This window comes from Alligator mississippiensis, chromosome 12, assembly GCF_030867095.1.
Source record: "Alligator mississippiensis isolate rAllMis1 chromosome 12, rAllMis1, whole genome shotgun sequence".
In the NCBI taxonomy this organism is placed as follows: Eukaryota; Metazoa; Chordata; order Crocodylia; family Alligatoridae; genus Alligator; species Alligator mississippiensis.
In genome coordinates, this window is record NC_081835.1 from 38,947,933 (window position 1) to 38,967,007 (window position 19,075).

General features: G+C 42.9%; 1 protein-coding gene across 5 annotated transcripts in view; it reads right to left on the minus strand.

Annotated features, from left to right (window-relative positions):
• Window positions 1-19,075, minus strand: part of STAB1 (stabilin 1) — a 225,585-nt gene that overhangs the window by 47,258 nt on the left and 159,252 nt on the right. For 4 of the 5 annotated variants that reach the window (XM_059716085.1, XM_059716084.1, XM_059716088.1 and 1 more), the window contains 12 exons: window positions 16,434-16,553; window positions 13,719-13,766; window positions 13,509-13,592; window positions 11,930-12,076; window positions 11,196-11,333; window positions 9,857-9,916; window positions 9,553-9,729; window positions 8,629-8,715; window positions 5,640-5,786; window positions 5,316-5,381; window positions 2,258-2,486; window positions 377-526 (listed from right to left, as the gene is read on the minus strand). In XM_059716085.1, the coding sequence (XP_059572068.1) occupies window positions 377-526; window positions 2,258-2,486; window positions 5,316-5,381; window positions 5,640-5,786; window positions 8,629-8,715; window positions 9,553-9,729; window positions 9,857-9,916; window positions 11,196-11,333; window positions 11,930-12,076; window positions 13,509-13,592; window positions 13,719-13,766; window positions 16,434-16,553 (1,453 nt within the window). The remainder of the gene's footprint in view (window positions 1-376; window positions 527-2,257; window positions 2,487-5,315; window positions 5,382-5,639; window positions 5,787-8,628; window positions 8,716-9,552; window positions 9,730-9,856; window positions 9,917-11,195; window positions 11,334-11,929; window positions 12,077-13,508; window positions 13,593-13,718; window positions 13,767-16,433; window positions 16,554-19,075) is intronic. The other variant, XM_059716087.1, reaches the window with a different exon arrangement.

A 19,075-nucleotide genomic window follows, 5' to 3' on the forward strand; every position in this document is an offset into this window, starting at 1 on the left:
CCTTATGTTCATTTCCCTCCCATAAGTAGTGCAGTTCATGTACTCAAAATCCTCAACATTTTTCCTGCATTTCCTACATTTTATGACATCCAATTTTTTAATGTAAAACCTGGAGTGAGAGTTTGGATTTCATACTTCTTATTTTTTCCCCTGACACAACACCAAGGCACAACATCAGAAAGCAAAGCAAATACTAACTTCAGGATGTAAACCACCACCAAATCGCAACACATTATATACCAGTCATCATACGGTTTTTCCAAACTGCTCTTCAGATCCCCATTATATTGGCTGCAGAGCCTGTTTGGTGTACCAGAGATTAGCATTGCTTGTAAACAGGTAACATAATTTACTGTTATCCATTTTTAGTTTGTACCTTTGCACTCTGGCCCATATCTGCCTGGTGCACAAAGCTCACACGCTGTCCCAATGAAAGCTGTGGTGCAGTTGCATTGTCCTGACCCACCAATTCTATCATCACAAATACCACGGTTGCTGCATGGAGCCTCTAGTCCTCCAGGGCACACTGAAAAACAAAGTACCTCAGCAAGTTATTTAACCAATCTCTCAATAATAAAATATTTGTGCTTTTCCAGGAGTCAGGGAAAACCTAGAATAAGAGCTATTCTGATTGTGAAAGAGTAATTTTAATGTTTACACTAGGACATGTCCAGCATGGGATAGATAGCTGGCTGGGGAGTCTCCAGTTCCAGGATAACTTAATTAAATAAACCTGAGATTTGTTTTACAGACATACACACAAACTCAATATTATATAATAATGACATTGTATGCAATATATATTATATATATGTATAAAATATCAATGTTATATAATAATAATATAAGTAATATTATTATATAACATTGATTGCATATATTTATATGAAATAAAGTACATATTTTTGGATACTGGTACCATCAATCATCTACTTAAAACTCAACAAAGTTGCACTGGTGTCCTTCCTCAGAATCCATTGGTCTTTACTTACCGCTGACACAAAACCATCAGGAGTAGTACATGAATCGTGACAAGGAGCATGTAGGGGATAATCCCATGAACATCCTATTCTCTGGAGAAATATCCAATGGGAATATCCCTGTCAAACTCCTTGCCAAGACTGGTATGAATTCTAATATATTAAAATGCATAGTCTGTCTGTCTGTGTGTCGGCCCGTCCGTAATGTTTCTGGGCAACTGCGCATGCGCTGCCGAGAGGCCGTGTGGTGATTGGCTGCGTGGGCTGGGCTGCACGTGCCCAAGTTGCCAGGGAAGTTTGTGGTGGTGGTGAACATGCCTGGGCTGCCCAAACAGCAGGGTTCCCTCCCCCCCCCCCCCCCCCCCCCCCCCCCCCAAAACACCTCCCTGCCTGAGGGCAAAGGAGGGGATCACAGTGGCGGCAACCCCCCGCTAGCCGGCCCTGATGTCCCCCAGAACAGCTGGCAGGGAGGAGGAGGCAGAGGGCAGGGAGGGAGAGAGGTGGACCCAGGCCAGGAGGATGCAGAGCAATGGCGGGTGGGGGGGAGGGTGTGGAGTGGGGCCAGACAGAGAGCAGCAGGGAGGGAGGGTGGGGGTGCGTGGAGCATGGCTGGACCTGGAGCAGCAGGAGAGGGTGGAGCGGCAGCAGGTGGATTGGGGCTGGACCCAGAGCAGCAGGTTGAGGGGTGGAGAAGAACTGGACCTGGAGTGGCGGGAGTGGGGGTTGGAGTGTGGTTGGACCTGGAATGGCATGGGGCAGGGGGAGTTGAGTGAGGCTGGACACAGAGCAGAGGGGAGGGGATTGTTGAGTAGGGCTGGACCAGGAGTGGCAGGGTGTGGGGAGTTGAACGGGGCCAGACCTGGAGTGGCGGAGGGCGCAGGGCCAGACGTGAGGCTCCATCCCTGCCCCCTCCCCCACATCATTCTTGATGGGCAATTTGCTAGTTTTCACATAAAAATGATATTAGATCTCTTTTTGATAACACTCCTAACCAACTAAACATTGCTTTATCCAGTGCAGAGGTACCATTTGCTTGTATAATCCAGGAAGACACTGATATTATGGGCACTCAGAAGATTATTTTTACATCCATAAGGACTAGCCTATTTCTAAAGAAAATTGCACAGTGCCAGAAAACTACAATTGTAATTGTTATGCTTAAGAGAGATTTCTATAGATATAAACCACTGTCTAGGCAAGTTCAAGCATCTCTCTGTGACAAGAGAAAAAAAAGTTAAGTCATGTTGTAGTTAGAAGTCACAGTACCAGTTTCTTACCCCGACAGTCTCTTCCGTAGTGGTTTGCACAGCACTGTGGAACCCAACTGGTGGAAAAACAGTTCCTCCTGCACCCTCTTTTCAAGGACCTCCTAAGTTGAGGCCATCTATTGCTATCGTGAAACAGTGAAAAGTATCCAGAGCTTGGAAACATAAAGCGGTGGTATGGATAAGAGGAGGACCTGTAAAATGCATTTTCATAGTAGTAAAGGCACATCTTGCTTTCCCCCTGTAAGGAAAAACAAGCAAACAAAAAAACCCCATTGGGTTAAAAATGCCCCAAGGTTTGTACTTCTGAGTTAATTATTCCCCCACACCTTAATTAGAGGAAATAACTCTTCAGTTGCATTGGTAAAATTGTTCCAAGAGAAGTAAAAATAAAATTACATACTAGTGGGCGATATTACCCAGATACAGGGTGGGGGAAAAAGGAAAGCCTTCTCATTTTTTAGCCTAACTGCTTGATAGTTAGGAATCTGATACAGAGAGCAGGAGACAGGTTCTAGACTCCCCTCCCCAAGAGGTCTGAACCTGAATCTCTTGCTTCCTGGGACTGTGTTCAAATCACCAGGCTTTAGTTTGCACAATATCCAGGCCCCTCTCTAGAATCCTCTTGAAGAGGAGATGCTCCAACTTGTGTTTAATATTAACTTGTTAAAACGGATGGAGAGCTTTGGAGAAGGTTTTGTCCTGTTAGGAGCAATAACCCTGGCTCCCACTCAGAACTTCTCTTATCCAGGGCAGAATTCCTCCTGCACAACATCCTGTTGATCTCTTCCTTTTGGCCTCTTATATCTTTCTTTCATGGTTGCCCAGGGGACTCAACAGACACCTGGATGCTGAAAAATAAATTTACAGCTCTCTTGCTCTCTCTCCTAATATTAGGTCCCATGTTCATATCATCCAATTGCCCCAAGACTGTTACTATATTTTTACAACAGTTCTTCACAGGAGGGTTATCTCCAAATTACAAAAGGTAAACTGAAGCACAGGGAAGGAACTGAATATTAGCCAATTTCTTTTTCCAGCCCATTTGATGGTTCAGTGTCTTTCAAAATTGAGCCACTAGAAATCCCAAGGGGTGCATCCACACACGCACACATGTGCACTTGCAGCAGCTCAAATAGAAGTGGTACAAATTTGAGCTGGGGCTTTTTGCCTCTGCGCATGTGCCCGGACATGCATGTTGTTGTGGAGCAAACTGTGCCACTTGGGGCAAAATAACCCTACCTGGCTCCTCCCAGGTCTGCAGCCGGAGGGAGCTAGAGCCTGGGACCAGCACCTGTGCTGACCCCAGCAGTATAAAAACCTCCCCTGGCCAGCAGCTCAGGGATACTTGCCCTCAGGATCTTCTGAGGCCCAGCCACTTGGTATTTGGGGATACTAGCTGCTTGCGTCAGCTAGACTGCTGAAGCAGCATCCCAAATTCACTTTTTTAAAATTCCCCAAAATCCACATTCTTCCACAATTAGAACGAAAGAGAGAGAGATTGATCAGATGGGCAATGTTTAATTGCTATATTTACAATGTTAAAGAAATTTGGAAGCCTACCAGTGTCTCTAGCCTCATAATAAAATAAATCCTAAATATCTATATGTTTTAATGTTTGCTTTTGGTTTCCTTATCACATGGTGGGTGCATGATGGGGGGATGTGGGGTTTGCAGGAGGGGGTGGGAAAGAGGGTGGGGGGATGTGGGTGGGTGTGGAGGGATGTGTGAGGATGTGATTCAATGTGTGGGTAGGTGTGGGGGGACGCTTAGGAGGGGTGGGTCCCCTGCATGAATTCCACATGCCCCTGGTGGCTGAGAGGGCACGGCAGCACGGGCAGTGGCGGGAGCGTGATGGCAGCAGTAAGTGGGGAGCTCACGCAGACACCACTGGCGCTGTTGGTGGCTGGGGGGGGCAATTGCTGATTGGAGGTCAGCGACCACCCGCAGACGCTGCCGGCAGCATCAGCCATGGCCAGCAGCAATCTCTGATTGCCTGCGCATGCTGCTAACAGTGGGGATGGGGAGTGGTGGCAAGTGGCAACACCTGCAGGTGTTGCCGACAGTGTCGGTGGTACGTTTTCTGAAGGGCTGCACTGCCACGCTCAGGGGGTGCACATGCACCCATGTGCACTCCCTATGTGTTGCCAATGGTCCTCTGCCCCCCACAGGGCAGAGGCCCCCCCCCATAGCACATGAACTGTGGGGTCCCACAAGGTCTCCTCCCCCCTCCTCCAGCCCCCCAACCCCCTACGTACCTGACATGAAGCTGGTCCAAGTCCCTGCAGCTTGCACCACTGCCTGCTCCGCATGGGCAGGCAGTGTGCTTCAGCACCGAGAAAAAGGCCAACCACAGAGATGCTCTGGAAGGCTACCAGAGTGTCTCTGTGGAGGACTGAGCCTCCAGTTGCCTCAGGGCATGGTCTGGGACTGTGCCCTGACCCATTTTTTTCCCCCGGGGTATTGTTGGATCCCTGGATATCCAGGGGTCTAATTTTGCCCCCATGCTGCAAATTTGCAGCGCAGGGAATGTTTTTTTGTTCCTGCATGTGTCTCTTGCAGCATCTCAAAGGGGTTTGAGATGTTGCAAGAGGCACGTGCGCGCTCATCTGGACATGCCCAAGAAAGTGAAATGTATGGCTATGGAAATAAGCACGCCCTATGATGATACACAATGAGCTCGAGAAAACCCCCACCTTCAGGTTGTGGGCATGCATTACAATGGTTTGAGACCTGCTTGCTGGTGTAAGTAAGTCCCGAAGGGTGCTAGTTAATAGTTGTCCTCAAGGACTGGCCTGGTCTTGCTAATGACTCCACATTGGCAGATCCTATGATCATACAGAATTTTATGCATAACAGAAGTCTCAGTCACAAAAGTACTGATCATGATTATGATCAGAGATTCTCTGCCTTGGTTCTACCCAGGCATTAATTTTGAATGTTGTTAAATCATTTATTATAAAACACATTTATTATAAACAATGCTATGCTATCATGGATCAAATGGCCCATCCACAGTATTTTACAAGTGATGAATGACTTAATAAGTTGAAAGAGCAGCAAACTTTACCCGTTGGACTGATCCAGGAGGACAAGAAGGCTCAAAACCACAAAGCCCACAGGTCTCAACAGATCCCTGAAAGAAGGAAGACAAAAAACCAAACAAACACACACATGTTTTTCACTTTCTCTGTCAGTTACAAGTTTGCCTGTATAAGGGCAGTGAACCATCCCTTCTAGACACCCAAAACTTTTAACACTCCTGAACTGTTTGTATGTGTAGCTGTATAGTGCAGCACTGAATGGACAACACATGTGAATGAGGGACTGGGGGTAGGCAGCAGAGGAAGGGAGGGATTGATGTTTTATTATTTATAAATATGTAAATACTCACCTTAAGCTCAATGGAGAGGAACTCATCACAGCGAGACCCCAGGTTTGGAGGCTCCAACAACTGATCAATGCCATAGGCAATGCCACCATTAAACTCCATATGCCTCTGGACAATCTTGGCATTGCCATTATCCACCAACAGCTCCCCCTTCAAGACAGATTAGTAAGACAATAGCATTCACTAGTACCTAAAGCACCCACAATATGGATATCTATTGGAAGGAATGAAGTGAGGTTAAAATGTGCCACATGCCACAATATAAAGCAAACAATCAGACTGTGGGGAACCAAGGAGAGTGGGAAGGATGGAATTCATTCCCTAGTGTATGAGAGGGCCTTGTGGGGCTGAATCCTCATTAGCACTGATCCTACCACTATGCAACCAACAACTTCCTTCATATTGACCTATTTGGGACCAGAATGGAGCCCTAGATGGGACCCACTGTTGCAGAGGACAATGTGCATGGCCACTCTATCCGTTTCCACCACATCTGTCTGGCTCCATCACATGGATTAGGTTTGATGAGATCTGAATAAGTCCTATGCATCTGCATCTGACTATCCCAAATAATTAGATCCTCTGTCATCATATTACACTTGTTCACATGGTCTTGATTATTTGGGTGCAATGGAAAAAGCAAACATACTTCTTTAACTGCCAAGTAAAAACCAAAAAACCCAAACCCCCCCCGACAATTCTCAATGTCCAGAATCCATGTAATAACTTCAAGTCCAACCCATCTTCCAAAGCAGTTGATTCATACAAATTCACTGTAGTCATCAGGCTTCTAAATAACAAACCTATTTTTTGCCTTGTAATTCCAAAGCACCTTGATTGAGGATAAAATCTGTATATTTCTGAGGCATAGGATGCACTTGGGGGGATGTGAGCAACCAGTTATAAAATGGACCCAATTATTGCCTAGTCTCCAGCATCCACTTTTTGGAGATCACTGCAGTCACCTGACAGCCCCAGACACATCTGGATGTCAGATTCCTGGACCCTTATCAGTCTGGTTTTCATCCTGGGTATAGCAAAGACTGTTTGTTCTTTTGGCCTTAGTTGACAATCTTAGCCTGAAGATCAACAGGGGAAATTTTGCCCTACTGATCTTACTAGATCTTTTAGAGGCCTTTGATACAGTTGCTTATAAGATGTTGATAAAGCATTTACTTGACCTGGTGGATATTCATGCAACCTTTCTAAAATGGTTCTGCTCTCTCTCAGCAGGCAGATCCCAGATGGTGGTAATGGGCAATTAATTGCTCAATGCATCCTTGGGACTTCCCTGTGAGGCACCCAGGGCTCCCATTTGTCATGCTTCATGTTCAGCATGTACATGCGGCTACTGGACAAGATTGTGCAGAGATTTAGAGTGAGATGCCAACAGTATACTGATGATATCCAGCTCTACCTCTCTTTTTTCATATGACCCAGGCCCTAGTGTAGAATTTGGTGGCATACCTTCTAACAGGGGTAGGATGCCAGGAAGACAACTTCACTGCTTCAGAGTCTGCACTGGCTCCCAACAGCTTTTTAGGGAAAATTTAAGGAGCTGGTTTTGGCCTATAAGGCCCTAAATGGTCTGGATCCTATGGACTTAAGGTACTAACTTCTCCCTTATGCCCCATATCAATCCCTAAGGTTAGCTGAGAGTAACCTCCTGCAAGTACCATCAGTGAGCCAAGCCTGCGTGGGAAAATTGCATAAAAGGTCATTCACACCACTTGCTCCTCAGCTCTGAAACTCCCTCCCCCTTGAGGCCAGCTGCAGTTCATGCCTTGATGTCTTTCAGAAACTTTGTAAGAACATCCTTTTTGGTAAAACATTTAGCAAGCATAGCTTGGTTAAGATTTTTTTCAAGGCATTTCTGTTTGGCGTTGACACTCTATTTGCTCCTTAAGTTCTTTTGTTTTCTTGTTCATGCTCCTGTTTTACAAGCTATTTTGTTCGTTTATTGCAGAGAGTGATAGTGAGCCATGTTAGTTAGTTAGTTAGTCAAGCAAAAGGTAGGGCAGAGTGTTACTTTATAGATGAACTAAACCAGAGGGGCAAAAGTTTGAATAAATAACAGCTTTCTTCTTCAGATGGCATTCACAGCATCTGACAAAGTAAACTGTTACTTACAATAGCTTATGTCTCTCTGAATTAGTCTATAAGGTACCACGCTGTCCTGCTTTCTGCTTGTTCTCTTATTATAAGCTACTCTGAGCCCTTGTTGGGAAGGGCAGCATAAATCAAATAAACAAGCAAATATATAAACAAACAAAATGTCCATGAAACTTTTCTTAAATAATTATGTTTTTCTTCCCCATTTCCTATCCCAATTTTTCTTTTAACTCATTTTCATTCATCATTCCCTATTCTGAAAAAAACATTAACACTAACCATGTCTACATGAGTTGCTGACTGTGCAGTAGCCTGATACTATGGTGTAGTAGCAGCACATGGCAAAAATTGTGACATGATGCTACTGAACAGTAGTATTAGGTTACTGTGTAGCAGCATTACAAAAAGGCATTTGTTGGCACTACTGTGCAGTAACTCGGGTTACTGCACAACCAGTCCTTGTTTATACAAGGACTAAATGACTGTGCAGTAACAATTACACAGTCAGCGTCTCATGTAGACACAGCCACTGAGAACCATGAAATATCTGCTTAAGTAAAGCAACCTTCCTGCTACCCCTTTAGTTACACTGCTGTTGCTAAATATACACACATACACCTTTGCCCTTCCTGATCCATTCTCCACATTCATAGTTTTGTTCCACCTTGATTGGCTGAACTAGATACAGGGGTTTAGGAGTCTTTTACTGTATCCAAGCTAAAAATCTCTATGCTGCCAGGAGAGGCTCATGGGCCTTTAGAGCTCAAGGTTTTGAATTCAGTATCTGCAAGTGAACCACTCAGAAGGTCAAACACAACTGAACTGTTTTTCCTACATAATATTTTCTGTGTAGTGAATAAAGTCCAAATTTATTACTTACAACATTACTTCTGCTGCAACTGAATGAGATAGTGGATCCATGCATGGTCCTTACAGAATTAATGTGTGGCAGGTTACCAGCTACAATCTGGAGACACATAAAAGTAACTCAATAGGAAAGATCAGGGAAACTAAGAATTGATACATAAGATTTTCCTCAGAAGACTCAGTTGTAACAGCCACACTGAGCAGAGTATTGCTATTATGAAATGAAGTTGCATAAGGATGGAGTTAGTGGAACTACTAAAATATTGCCAGTTTGAAACTTGACACTGTAGTAAATGGTTATAAACTGACTGAAAGTGCCTTCAGTTTATTTGTTGTTCTTAAGAATTTACTCAAATTGCAGAGTTGAATAATTTTCACTTGGTCTGTTTGAAAACATCATTTAGACTATTTTCCCCATGTGGTTAGATGTGTAAGTCACATGGTATGGTTTCTTTTCACTGATTAAATGATAAACATTTTCCAAACCTCAGAAGAACACTTTTTTGATGAATCTGTAATACTTTCAGGTTTCATGCTTCAGCCTGATTTCCAGACCTAAGCACTGGTCAATTATAATAACACTAGATTCAGTACCTGTTAAATTAAAATGTTTGTGATTCCCTAGTTTTTGCATTTTAAGGTTTAGGCCAAAATGGGCTCTGCAGTAATCAGTCAGTTTCTACTGGATAATGCTTTGCATTGTCTGAGAGCTCTGGCTTGGAATTACCCTTCAAATCCCAGGTCATTTGTTTATTTGGCAGAAAACCCTTTTAGAGATGTTCAACTGGTTTCAGGGTCCTCTCCTTGGAGATCTAAATACCTGTGCCTCCCACTGCACTGATACTTTTACCAATGTTACTTAGGCTAGACTGCTACAATTACTTGGCTGCTTTAAAAGAAATGCAGTGGTTCCAACCTTTTTAATCACTATTTTTACCTTCATGTCTCTAATCATGTGCACTTTGAGATATGCTGCCAGCTCATCTCTGTGGTCTTTATGATACAACCATTTTTGCCTCTTCTCAGGAAAGCTGTTAAATACAGCATCAGTAGGCCACAGCATGGTGAAAGGTCTGTGGATGGGGTTGTTAACCATAGTGAGTAGCCCTGCTTCCTGTTCAGAGACACAATACAAAGCATAAATGAACAGTATGAAAATAATAAATGGATCTGGTATCTGCATGGATGCTCCACACAGCCCCAAAATGAAGCATTCCAGGAAAAGAATGCAAACAGCTTACCCTCAGAAGTTTGCTGTAGATTTTGTATCCATATGCTTCTGCCACATCAGTGACATTCTGCTATAAAAATAATAGAAAATGTTAGTTACAAAATGTGAATCTGAATTTTACTTACTGAAATTCCAGGTGAAGAAACAAAACTGCCAGTTCTCAGAGCCAGAAATTTTCCATTGCTGGCAAAGTTTGACCAAGACAAAGCTGCTATTTTGATTTCTCTCATGTAGTACTAATTTAATATTGTTATGTAACAAACCAGAGCTGTAACTGGCATTGTATACTATACCCTGCACCAGCAACTGCAAATAGCATCCTGCTACTGGAAATAGCCGCTGCTAGGTTTTGGTGTGGCCAGTATCCAGGAAGTTAATGTAGTAGGTGCCAGGTGTAGAAGCCCTCTCAGCCCCCCCTACTGCAACCTCTAGTGCTGCTCACTCTGTTGCCAAGTGCTGATGATCATAGGCACTGACTTATTTTTCATGGGGCATGGATGATGGACATGTGTTAAGTTTTATACATTTTACACAGCTCTCTCCCCAAGTGGGGCCAGAGCCCTTGGGCGCCCATGTACTCAGTGCCTCTGCTGATGATTTTTGTTCACTAGTGATAAATATAAAAGGCAAATTTGGCAGTGGTACAATACCTGGGAAAAGGGCGGGGATGCCAGAGGGTGCCTTCTTCCAGCAGCTATTGAGATAACCTAGTAGGTGCTGGCCTGGCCATGCTATCTCCATGTACAGCATCAGTTATTCCCAAAAGAAGGACACCTCCCACCATAGAGCACTATTGGCAAATTCCAGTCTCAAGCCCCACTGCTCAGAGAAAAGGTACCCCTCCTTAGAGGGCTTCCATTCTGGTGCTCCCTCAAACTCCACACCTGGGGATCATGCCTGCTCACCTTTAGTAATGCTACTGCAGCAAGCAGACCCCACGGGGCCAAATAATTCAGTTTACCCATTTAGGCAGGCAATGGGACACCTAGATATTAAACCCCAAAATTCAAGATAAGAGATATTCCCCTATTTGCTCAGGAAATCTGCATTTCAAAGATGTCTTTGTAATATCCTACACAGGTTAATACTTTAAAACTTAGTGAAGGCTGTTCTCTGCGTATAAGAAAATGTAGATATTTGTTTCTATAGTGTGATTTTTACTTAATGATCTCTGCACACACCTTGGTCCATCACTTTTGTCCTTCCACTTGTAGGCATGACCCACTTTGCTAATAGAACTTCCCTACCCCAACACCAACAGTTTGAAAGTACCCTTCACTACAAAATCTAAGAATTGTTTACTTGTCACGCTCTAAAAAAATATTAAAATATTGTTCTTATAAACTTACCTGTGATAGCTGGGAGGGAATGCTAAGACTCTGAAGTTCACCTGGGATTAAAATCTTGTCAATGATATGGATCACTCCATTTAGTCCAACAAGATCACTGGTTATGACCTTAGCATCATCATTTAGATACAAACTATTCTGAGGAAGAAGGAACATACAATGTACATTTCAAAAGAGATGCTCCTCTTTTATGCTCTTTCATTTGCAAGATGCTTTCATAGAATGATAGAAAGGAGCCTTGGAAGGGATCACAGGAAGTCATCCAGTCCAACCTGCTGTTTAAGGTAGGATTGGTCCTGACTAAACCATCCCAGTCAAGTATTTGTCTAACCTACTCTTAAAGATATCCAAGGATCGTGATTCCTCAATGTTTCTGAGTAGCCTGTTTCAGTGCTTAAACAGTCCTCATAGTAGAGACAGCTAGTTAGCTGTGTTAGTCTGAAGTCAGGCAGAAGGCATTGTATCAACTAATTCAGAGAGGCATAAGCTTTGTAAGCTTACAAAAGCTTATGCCTCTCTGAATTAGTTAGTTGTTACAATGCCATTCTGCCTTGCCTTCTGTCATCCTCACAGCGAGAAAATTCTAAGCCTCTCCAAACCTTCTAAATAAGAGGTACTAGTTCTGTATCTCCCTCCACTAAAACAAAGGGTTTAGGAGAAACATTTTACAACCTTGGGAGCTGCCAACTGGGGGCAAAACAATAAGGAGAAATGAATTGTCATTAATATATTACCTCTTTCACTGAAATATGTATTTTGTGTCCTGATAAAGCCACAATAGACTCTTGCATCTCCAAGTCACTGGACAACAGTTTATGACAACCCACAATGTGGTAGCGCACCAAATCTTTGATGAGGGTGTGATTCTCCCATTCAGCAAACTAGAGAGAGGAAAATGGTATAAAAATGTCCACATGTTAGGACATTTCTTGAACAAGAAATCAGGACTGTTAAAATAAATTTAGCCAGTAGCTAAACAGAACATGAAATGTTCTATTTTATTTGCTCTGCCTACCCTTCCCCCTTGGAGGAAGTCCAGTCTCATTCTAAAGCCAACAGAACAGACAGAAGACAGCTAAGTTATAGGAATATATTCCAAAAAGGCCCTCATAAGACATCAGATGCTAGGAGCAAGAGAAAAGTTGAGAAGAATATGGTTGAGAAGAAATGGCAGCATGGTAGTGAACTCCTGGGGTTGCCAGCTTTCTGACCACAGATGAGCCCAAAACAAAGTTTTGTACCCACTTTGGGGAAGTACAGAACCAAGACACCAAGACTGAATATCTCTGAATATTATTCTGAACACCTAGTTCTCAACTTTGAGGTTTAGGACCAACCAGCTTGACTGCTGACTGCATCACTGAAGTGGAGGAAACTGGAAATTAAACTAAACTGAAAACAAATCACCTTTGAAGTGTTTATTAAAGGAAGTGTGAAAACAAACTAATTAAATTCCTTTTACTTTGTTCTTGTACCTATATTTTCACTATGCTAGGGATTTTTAATCTAACAACACAGAACTGCACCAAAGAAGTTGTTGAGGACTAGAGCCAAGGTGAAGGCTTTTAGGAACTGCACACATTTTTATTTTCCATGTTAGCTTCCAGAGTCAGCCCTCACAAGTGTTTCTTCACAATGTTTGAAGACTCGGGTATATGTACTCTAAATGCCTCCACAGTTCACATTTTTAATGTATTCTGGTAACCATAAGAACTCATTTTTTCCCCCAGTGATCCTAGATGGTTTCATCAGTGCCAGAACTGGGCCCCAGCATAGCTCTGAAGCATTCTTCCTTTGCTAAATGTCACAATGATACAAACATGCTAGAGAAGTCTACCAAGCTGACAGAGACAAGATGACTAATTTATCTCCTACAGGAAGATTAATTAAAGTAGGAACTATACTCCATACTACCAGTAAAGTAACTACTCCAATAGGAGTAAGGGCTGAGTTAGAACTAGTGGCATAATCAAAGTGGGGTGAGCAAGGAACCAGCCGCATGTGTCAACTTAGTGGGGAGGGTGCAAAATAGCAGCCACTGCCCCATGTGACACAGCTACCCAGGGCACAAAACTGCTCAGTTATGCCTCTGGTTAGAACTAAATAAGTATGATAACAATTGGTCACTTGTGCTTAAATAAAATTTACAATTTGGGATGGTTTCAAAACACTGTGAAACTGGAGTTCTTTGATTCACTTAAATAGGTTTAGTGAAACAGACTCTCTTAGAAGACATCATCATCAACAGACCACACAGAGTAGCTGTAAAAGTGCAGGGTTCAGAGAAGGTCATCCCAAGAAGGTGCTGCTTACCGTTGTACTGTTCTGTATTGACTCTGCATTTGGAACAAAGATGGTGAAAACTCCGGCTCCATTTATTTCCTTGATGTTAAAGGCCTAATGCAAGGAGTGATTGCCATCATTTAAAGCAGAACAAAAAAGTACAATTTTGATTATAAGGCCGTTTAAAGAAAATGCCAAGTAAATTTTAAACCTTTGGACAATAACAACTGTGCCACCAACCTGGATCTTTTTGAAGAATATAGAAGCTGCTTCACTCCTCATGAGCTCCTAGAAATAAAAACAGAATGTTAATGGTGAGATTATCTTTCAATCTCTTGGTTTTTGATGAAGAGAAACAACTCATTAACAGCATACTGGCTTTTCCACTTTACCCCAGAGTATGCCTAGCACATGAAACAGCAGCTTAGACTATAGATGGACATGCATATAAAGTGCTTCAAAGCCTGCTTTCATTTGAAGTGCTTCTAATTTGGAGGAGGCCATAACAGTACTGCACAAATGTGTAGGCTCCTGCTACTTAAAGTGCCATGAAATGTGAATGAGTTGATAATATTGTTTTGCCCCACAGTGGGCCTTCACCTTGGCTCAGCACTGATGCCAGTATTGGTTTTGGCTATAAGTTGCCATCTTTGCCACAACCCATTTATACATGGATTGATTCTGCTGGTTCTTCCTGAGACACCACTTGGTGCTCCCCTTCTTTCAGAAGTAGTAGACCAGGGCCTCTGCTCACCTCCAATTGGTGGAGCATTTAATGAGCCTGGACATTCTATGATGCAGGTCATTTGTATGGAGAGTGGGTGCTCAAAGGCCACAGTCAAGAAGCCAAGTTTCTAGGGTAATGGTCCAGAAAATGGTGGCCACAGCAAGCCTTTGTGCTTGGCTCTAAAAAGGTAAAATCAAATGAGGGTTAGAGCCTGTGACCCAGAGCATCAGAGTTTGCAGTCTGTGTAACAGGGTCCTGCCTCTGAGGATGGCTGTGGAGCCTTCTGGCAGCCACACTAATCCTGTCGAACTCCGGATTCTCAGGGTACCACTCTTTCTTTACCTGCCACACCTTGCTGGAAAGGAATATAAAGTGGAGAGGCTGCCCTCAGAATACTACAATGAACTGGAGGTGCTTCACTCTACCCTGCTCATCACTGGGCCACCTTGCTCTGGCCCAGGCTCTGGACTTAATCCCCTGAGCAGGATGTCTCTCCCTATACTTGACTTCAGCCAGCTCGTTTTGTTAGCCTCTATCTGGGTGGGGCTCACTCTTCTCCTAGTGCCCCCAAATGACTACTCTTCTCTGGTACTTGCTGGATCTCCTGAGCTACCCTTTTCATAGACCTTTCATAGGACTCTTGTCTATGTGCACAGGTCTCTCTCTGTCTCCCACCCAGCTGGTCCTTAAAGGGTAATCACAGGTGTGTGGGAACAAGGGGGCAGGGTGCAATTGTTCTCAAATTGTTCTTCTTTGGTTTTGGTTTTCGTGCCTAGTCCCACAGTGTGTGCTTTTAACTGTTGTTTTTTTTTACTTTTATAAAAAAAGGTCTATCGGAGTTAAAAAATCTCTCTCTCTCTCTCTCTCCTATCTCTGCTCCCTGACAAGTCCCTCTTAGAGCCTGCAGTCTCAGCCACCTAACTATTCCTTCTACAGGGCTTTCTGGCTCTAGCCCCTTCCAGCAGTCCTTAGTCAGGGTTCTCAGTGTAGCCCCTTGATTTGGTGGTCTCTTTTCATGTTAGAGACCTCCCTGAATAGCAACATCTATCTGAGTTCTAAGCCCACTGATCCAGTGCACAGTATCTTCCCCAGGCATTTGCTGGGTCTTCATCTACAATTAACTTTTGTCCTAATATTCTACTCAAAGCACTTACTGGGATCTGTTTGCTGCTACAACTTCTCTGAGGTAACAAGGGGGAGAAACATTAGGGATAAAAACCCTACCCATAAATAGCCCTTTGTGACAACTGCCTGAATATAAGGTAACTTGGGAACTTTACCTGGGTCTAAATGTGAACCACCTCTTTAGTCCCAGACTTAACTAAGTTTCTCACCTATAGAGCAGGCACATGCACCCAGCCAGTCTTAGTCTGGTCATGCCAACAGACTGCAGCCACTAAGTGGTACAAAGTCTTGTACAAGACAAACTATATTATTCCCTATATAATAGTTTCTATTAATAACAGAACTTAATACTAAGCCTACTAAGGGCTCTTGTCTGATGTACTACTGCAGGCACTATTATTTTTCATCTACTGAAACTGAAATGTTTTCTGACTTGTTCAGTGTTACCTGTGTGGATACCTTTAAGAGTGTTATATATAAGTTGTTAGATTGGCCCAGGGATGGCAAGAGGGAACGGGAGGGAACAGCAGAGCAGTAGGCTAAGAAGGCTCTCTGAATAAACAAACTTTATTGTTTTATACGTTAAACTCCTTCGTCTTTTGAGAAAAACACAACCCAAGGAGTCAGTAAAAAAAGCTGGGTATGGAATGCAGGCTTATTGACACTCACTTTAGAGTCCTGCTCACTGAACCACTAGTTCTGTCCCCATTTGTACTAATGAAGATCTACAGAAGAACCAGAGACTCCTCCAGAAAAAAAGTCACCCTTCTACTTGTCATCTCAACACAATGGTCACATAGAATGACAGAATCACTTTTCAGACGAGAGTTTCATTTTAATGCTTTTTTTCTGAGAGAAGTTATTTTCCTTTCTGGTTTCTTATTATCTCAAGTGACTCATGGGCAGAATTAAAAAAAAATTATTTCTAAACCTTGTGGATCTTTCATATATTTCTCAACTCCTTTGCTGAATTTCCAGGTATTTCCTGATCACTGTTGTCCAATATCCTGCTTGTTCTCAGCTGCTGTTTTAGAGAAGGAAGTAGCTCACTCAAGATAAGTGTTAGTTAAAACACAGTCCAGTCCTTTCTGAATGCACTTTACCTGATATAGATTGCCTCTGCAGGTAAATCCATCTCCAAAATTGCTCGGACTACAGGAACATCTGCGAGTCCCAGGTCCTGTGTACTCGCAGATACCAAATCGATTACAGCCTCCATTATTCTAGTAAGAAAAGGATAGACATACATCCATGGCACTACCAGCCTGAAAATTTACTCACATCCAAACAGGAGAACTTGCCCTTTCTTGTGCCCATATCAGACTCAAGGTATTCTCTGACATCCTGCTTATGTGTCCTATGTCTTCTTGCTATCACTCAAAATTTTATGACTAGAACTCATCTACCTAGTGAAGCTTCTGAGCTTTTAGTTCACATCCTAAACTTTATTTCACAATAGCAATTTGTACCAAATGTCCATGTGGACACACTTAGTCAGAGCAACATTTGGTGGGTTACCTTCATCCACATCTAAAATGGACAATAGGAATTTCTTAGTTGAGAATAGGAGTATACATAAGGAATGAGTGTAGAAAGGCCTTTCTGGGATATTTTCCTGTATAGATAAACCCCTAGCCTTTTCCTTTAAAGGCCTTTCCTATTTCACCAGCAAGCATTGTTCCCACATCAAGCCCAAGAGAAAAAAAAAGCTGTCCCCCCCATTCAAATTAATCTCTCTGAAGGATTTAGGTTGCTAACTTTTATTGAATTTCTGCTCATTTCAGTATCTTCAAGTATCTGGGCATTAGTCATTCTTTTCAGCAACTTCTTTAGATGAAGGGATGCAATGAAACAAAAATGTATGAATTGTCTTTGAGCTTTTTAAAGGAGACATAGGCTTGGAATAGCGAGACAGCATGAAGCCACAACTGCACTCAGTCCTTCATTCTTCTGAGACATATATGGGAGCACCATATAGTTTATAGTGTGGGGAAAAGAGGGCACACCCTTTTTCCAGCCCAATCTACTGTCCTCTTACTATGTAAACTCCAAATTTGATTCTCCCTTGGATTTGGTTTTTATTAATGAAAAAGCAAAAAATGGCAGAAAATCAAGTTAAATTTTCTCCCCATGCTTGACTGTTCCTAGGGTTCCTCTTTCAGGACACTTCTGTTCATGACCTGGCTACTAACTTTCCTTACAACTTGGTACATTAACACCTAGATGAATAAGTCAGCAAAAGTTCCTGTAACACTCCTCTTGTGGGTTCAACACAAGAGGAGTTAGTGGGACTTAGTGGGGCATTAGTGGGGTACTTCAAGGGGCATTTCAAGCCAAAATTACAGGAGACTAGATATCAAGTACCATATTTACTCAAATAGAAGATGACTCTGATCATAAGATGAACCCTCAATAATTAGATTTGATATATGGAAAACGTATACATTTGTTATAATATTCCAGGTATAAAATCTAATTATTGGAGGTTTGCCTTGAATTTGTCCCCCTCCTACTGCTACAGCATGGAAAATGAATCTGGGGGATCAGAAAGACCCTTTGCTTTCTGCTCCCCGCTGCAACTTTTTCCTCCGGCAGCCCCTTCCTCCTCATCTTACTGTCAGAGAGAAACATGCTTATTACTTTCCCTGATCACATATAAGTGAGGAGCAAATCTGAACACATTAACCCTGAAATTAAACATAGCTGTAGCAATTTGCATATAGTACCTATGCACTTAGTTCATCTAGAATTAATGCTTGTTACCATTTATTGAAACTGCTGCAAGCTTTAGCACAGGTGTTTCACACAGACACATTTGAACAGCACTCTGGCACTTATTTATATGTAGAATAACCTTTTTTATTTTTGGCACGGGGGGGGGGGGTGACATCCTATGTGTAGTTCCCAGGCCTGGAAGCCTCGGAGTTCAGATGCCCCTAGTCTTTCTTGCTCCTAGCCAAAAGGCCGAGAAGCAGCTAGGGGAAAAGTACAAAAACAGTCTGACATTGCCACAACATTGACAGGAAACTACCACAAGGATAGCTTCGTGCAGTCCTTTTGTAAAAAAAAAATAATTAAAAACATACAACTACACATATGAAATCCTTAAACAACATACATCAATTTCCCACAAAATAACCCCTTACAGAACTCTTTTTCTTCATGTAGAAACCCATGAAAAACTATTACCTTAGTAACCAAATGAAACTCTCTGCCCCTCCCATCAGTCCTCTCTGTTGGGTTAGTGAAATAAAGGGTGTTCAGTCCTTTTTCCTCCACTTATCCTCTGCCTCTTCTTCTCTGATCTCTTCCTTGTCCCGATCAATGTAGTATTTCAGTTCGTGCAGTCCTACCTTCAGGCACTCTCTTTCAATGAAAGCCAACCCCTTAAAAACTGGAGGTTTCACACATTCCATAAACTAGCTTTAAAACATACTAATAAAGTCCTTAATAACATTTTCTCTGGTCCCTTTGGTATGAGTCCATATACAGTAAAAGCTGTGCTATCCAGCACTTTACTAACCAGCCTGCTCTATTAACCAGCATGCCGATCGACACAGCAAAAGCGAAACTGGAAGCCCCACTGTGGCACTTGTGGTTTCGCCGAGTCCCACGGCCCAAGGCAAAGCAGCCTGCATGGGGCCCCCCTCCTTGCTATTCATAATTTCTGTTCAGGCCCCCCTTCCTGTCCTCCGGCATACTGATGCACCAGACGTGGTGGGAGGGGTGGTGGCCTGAACAGGCG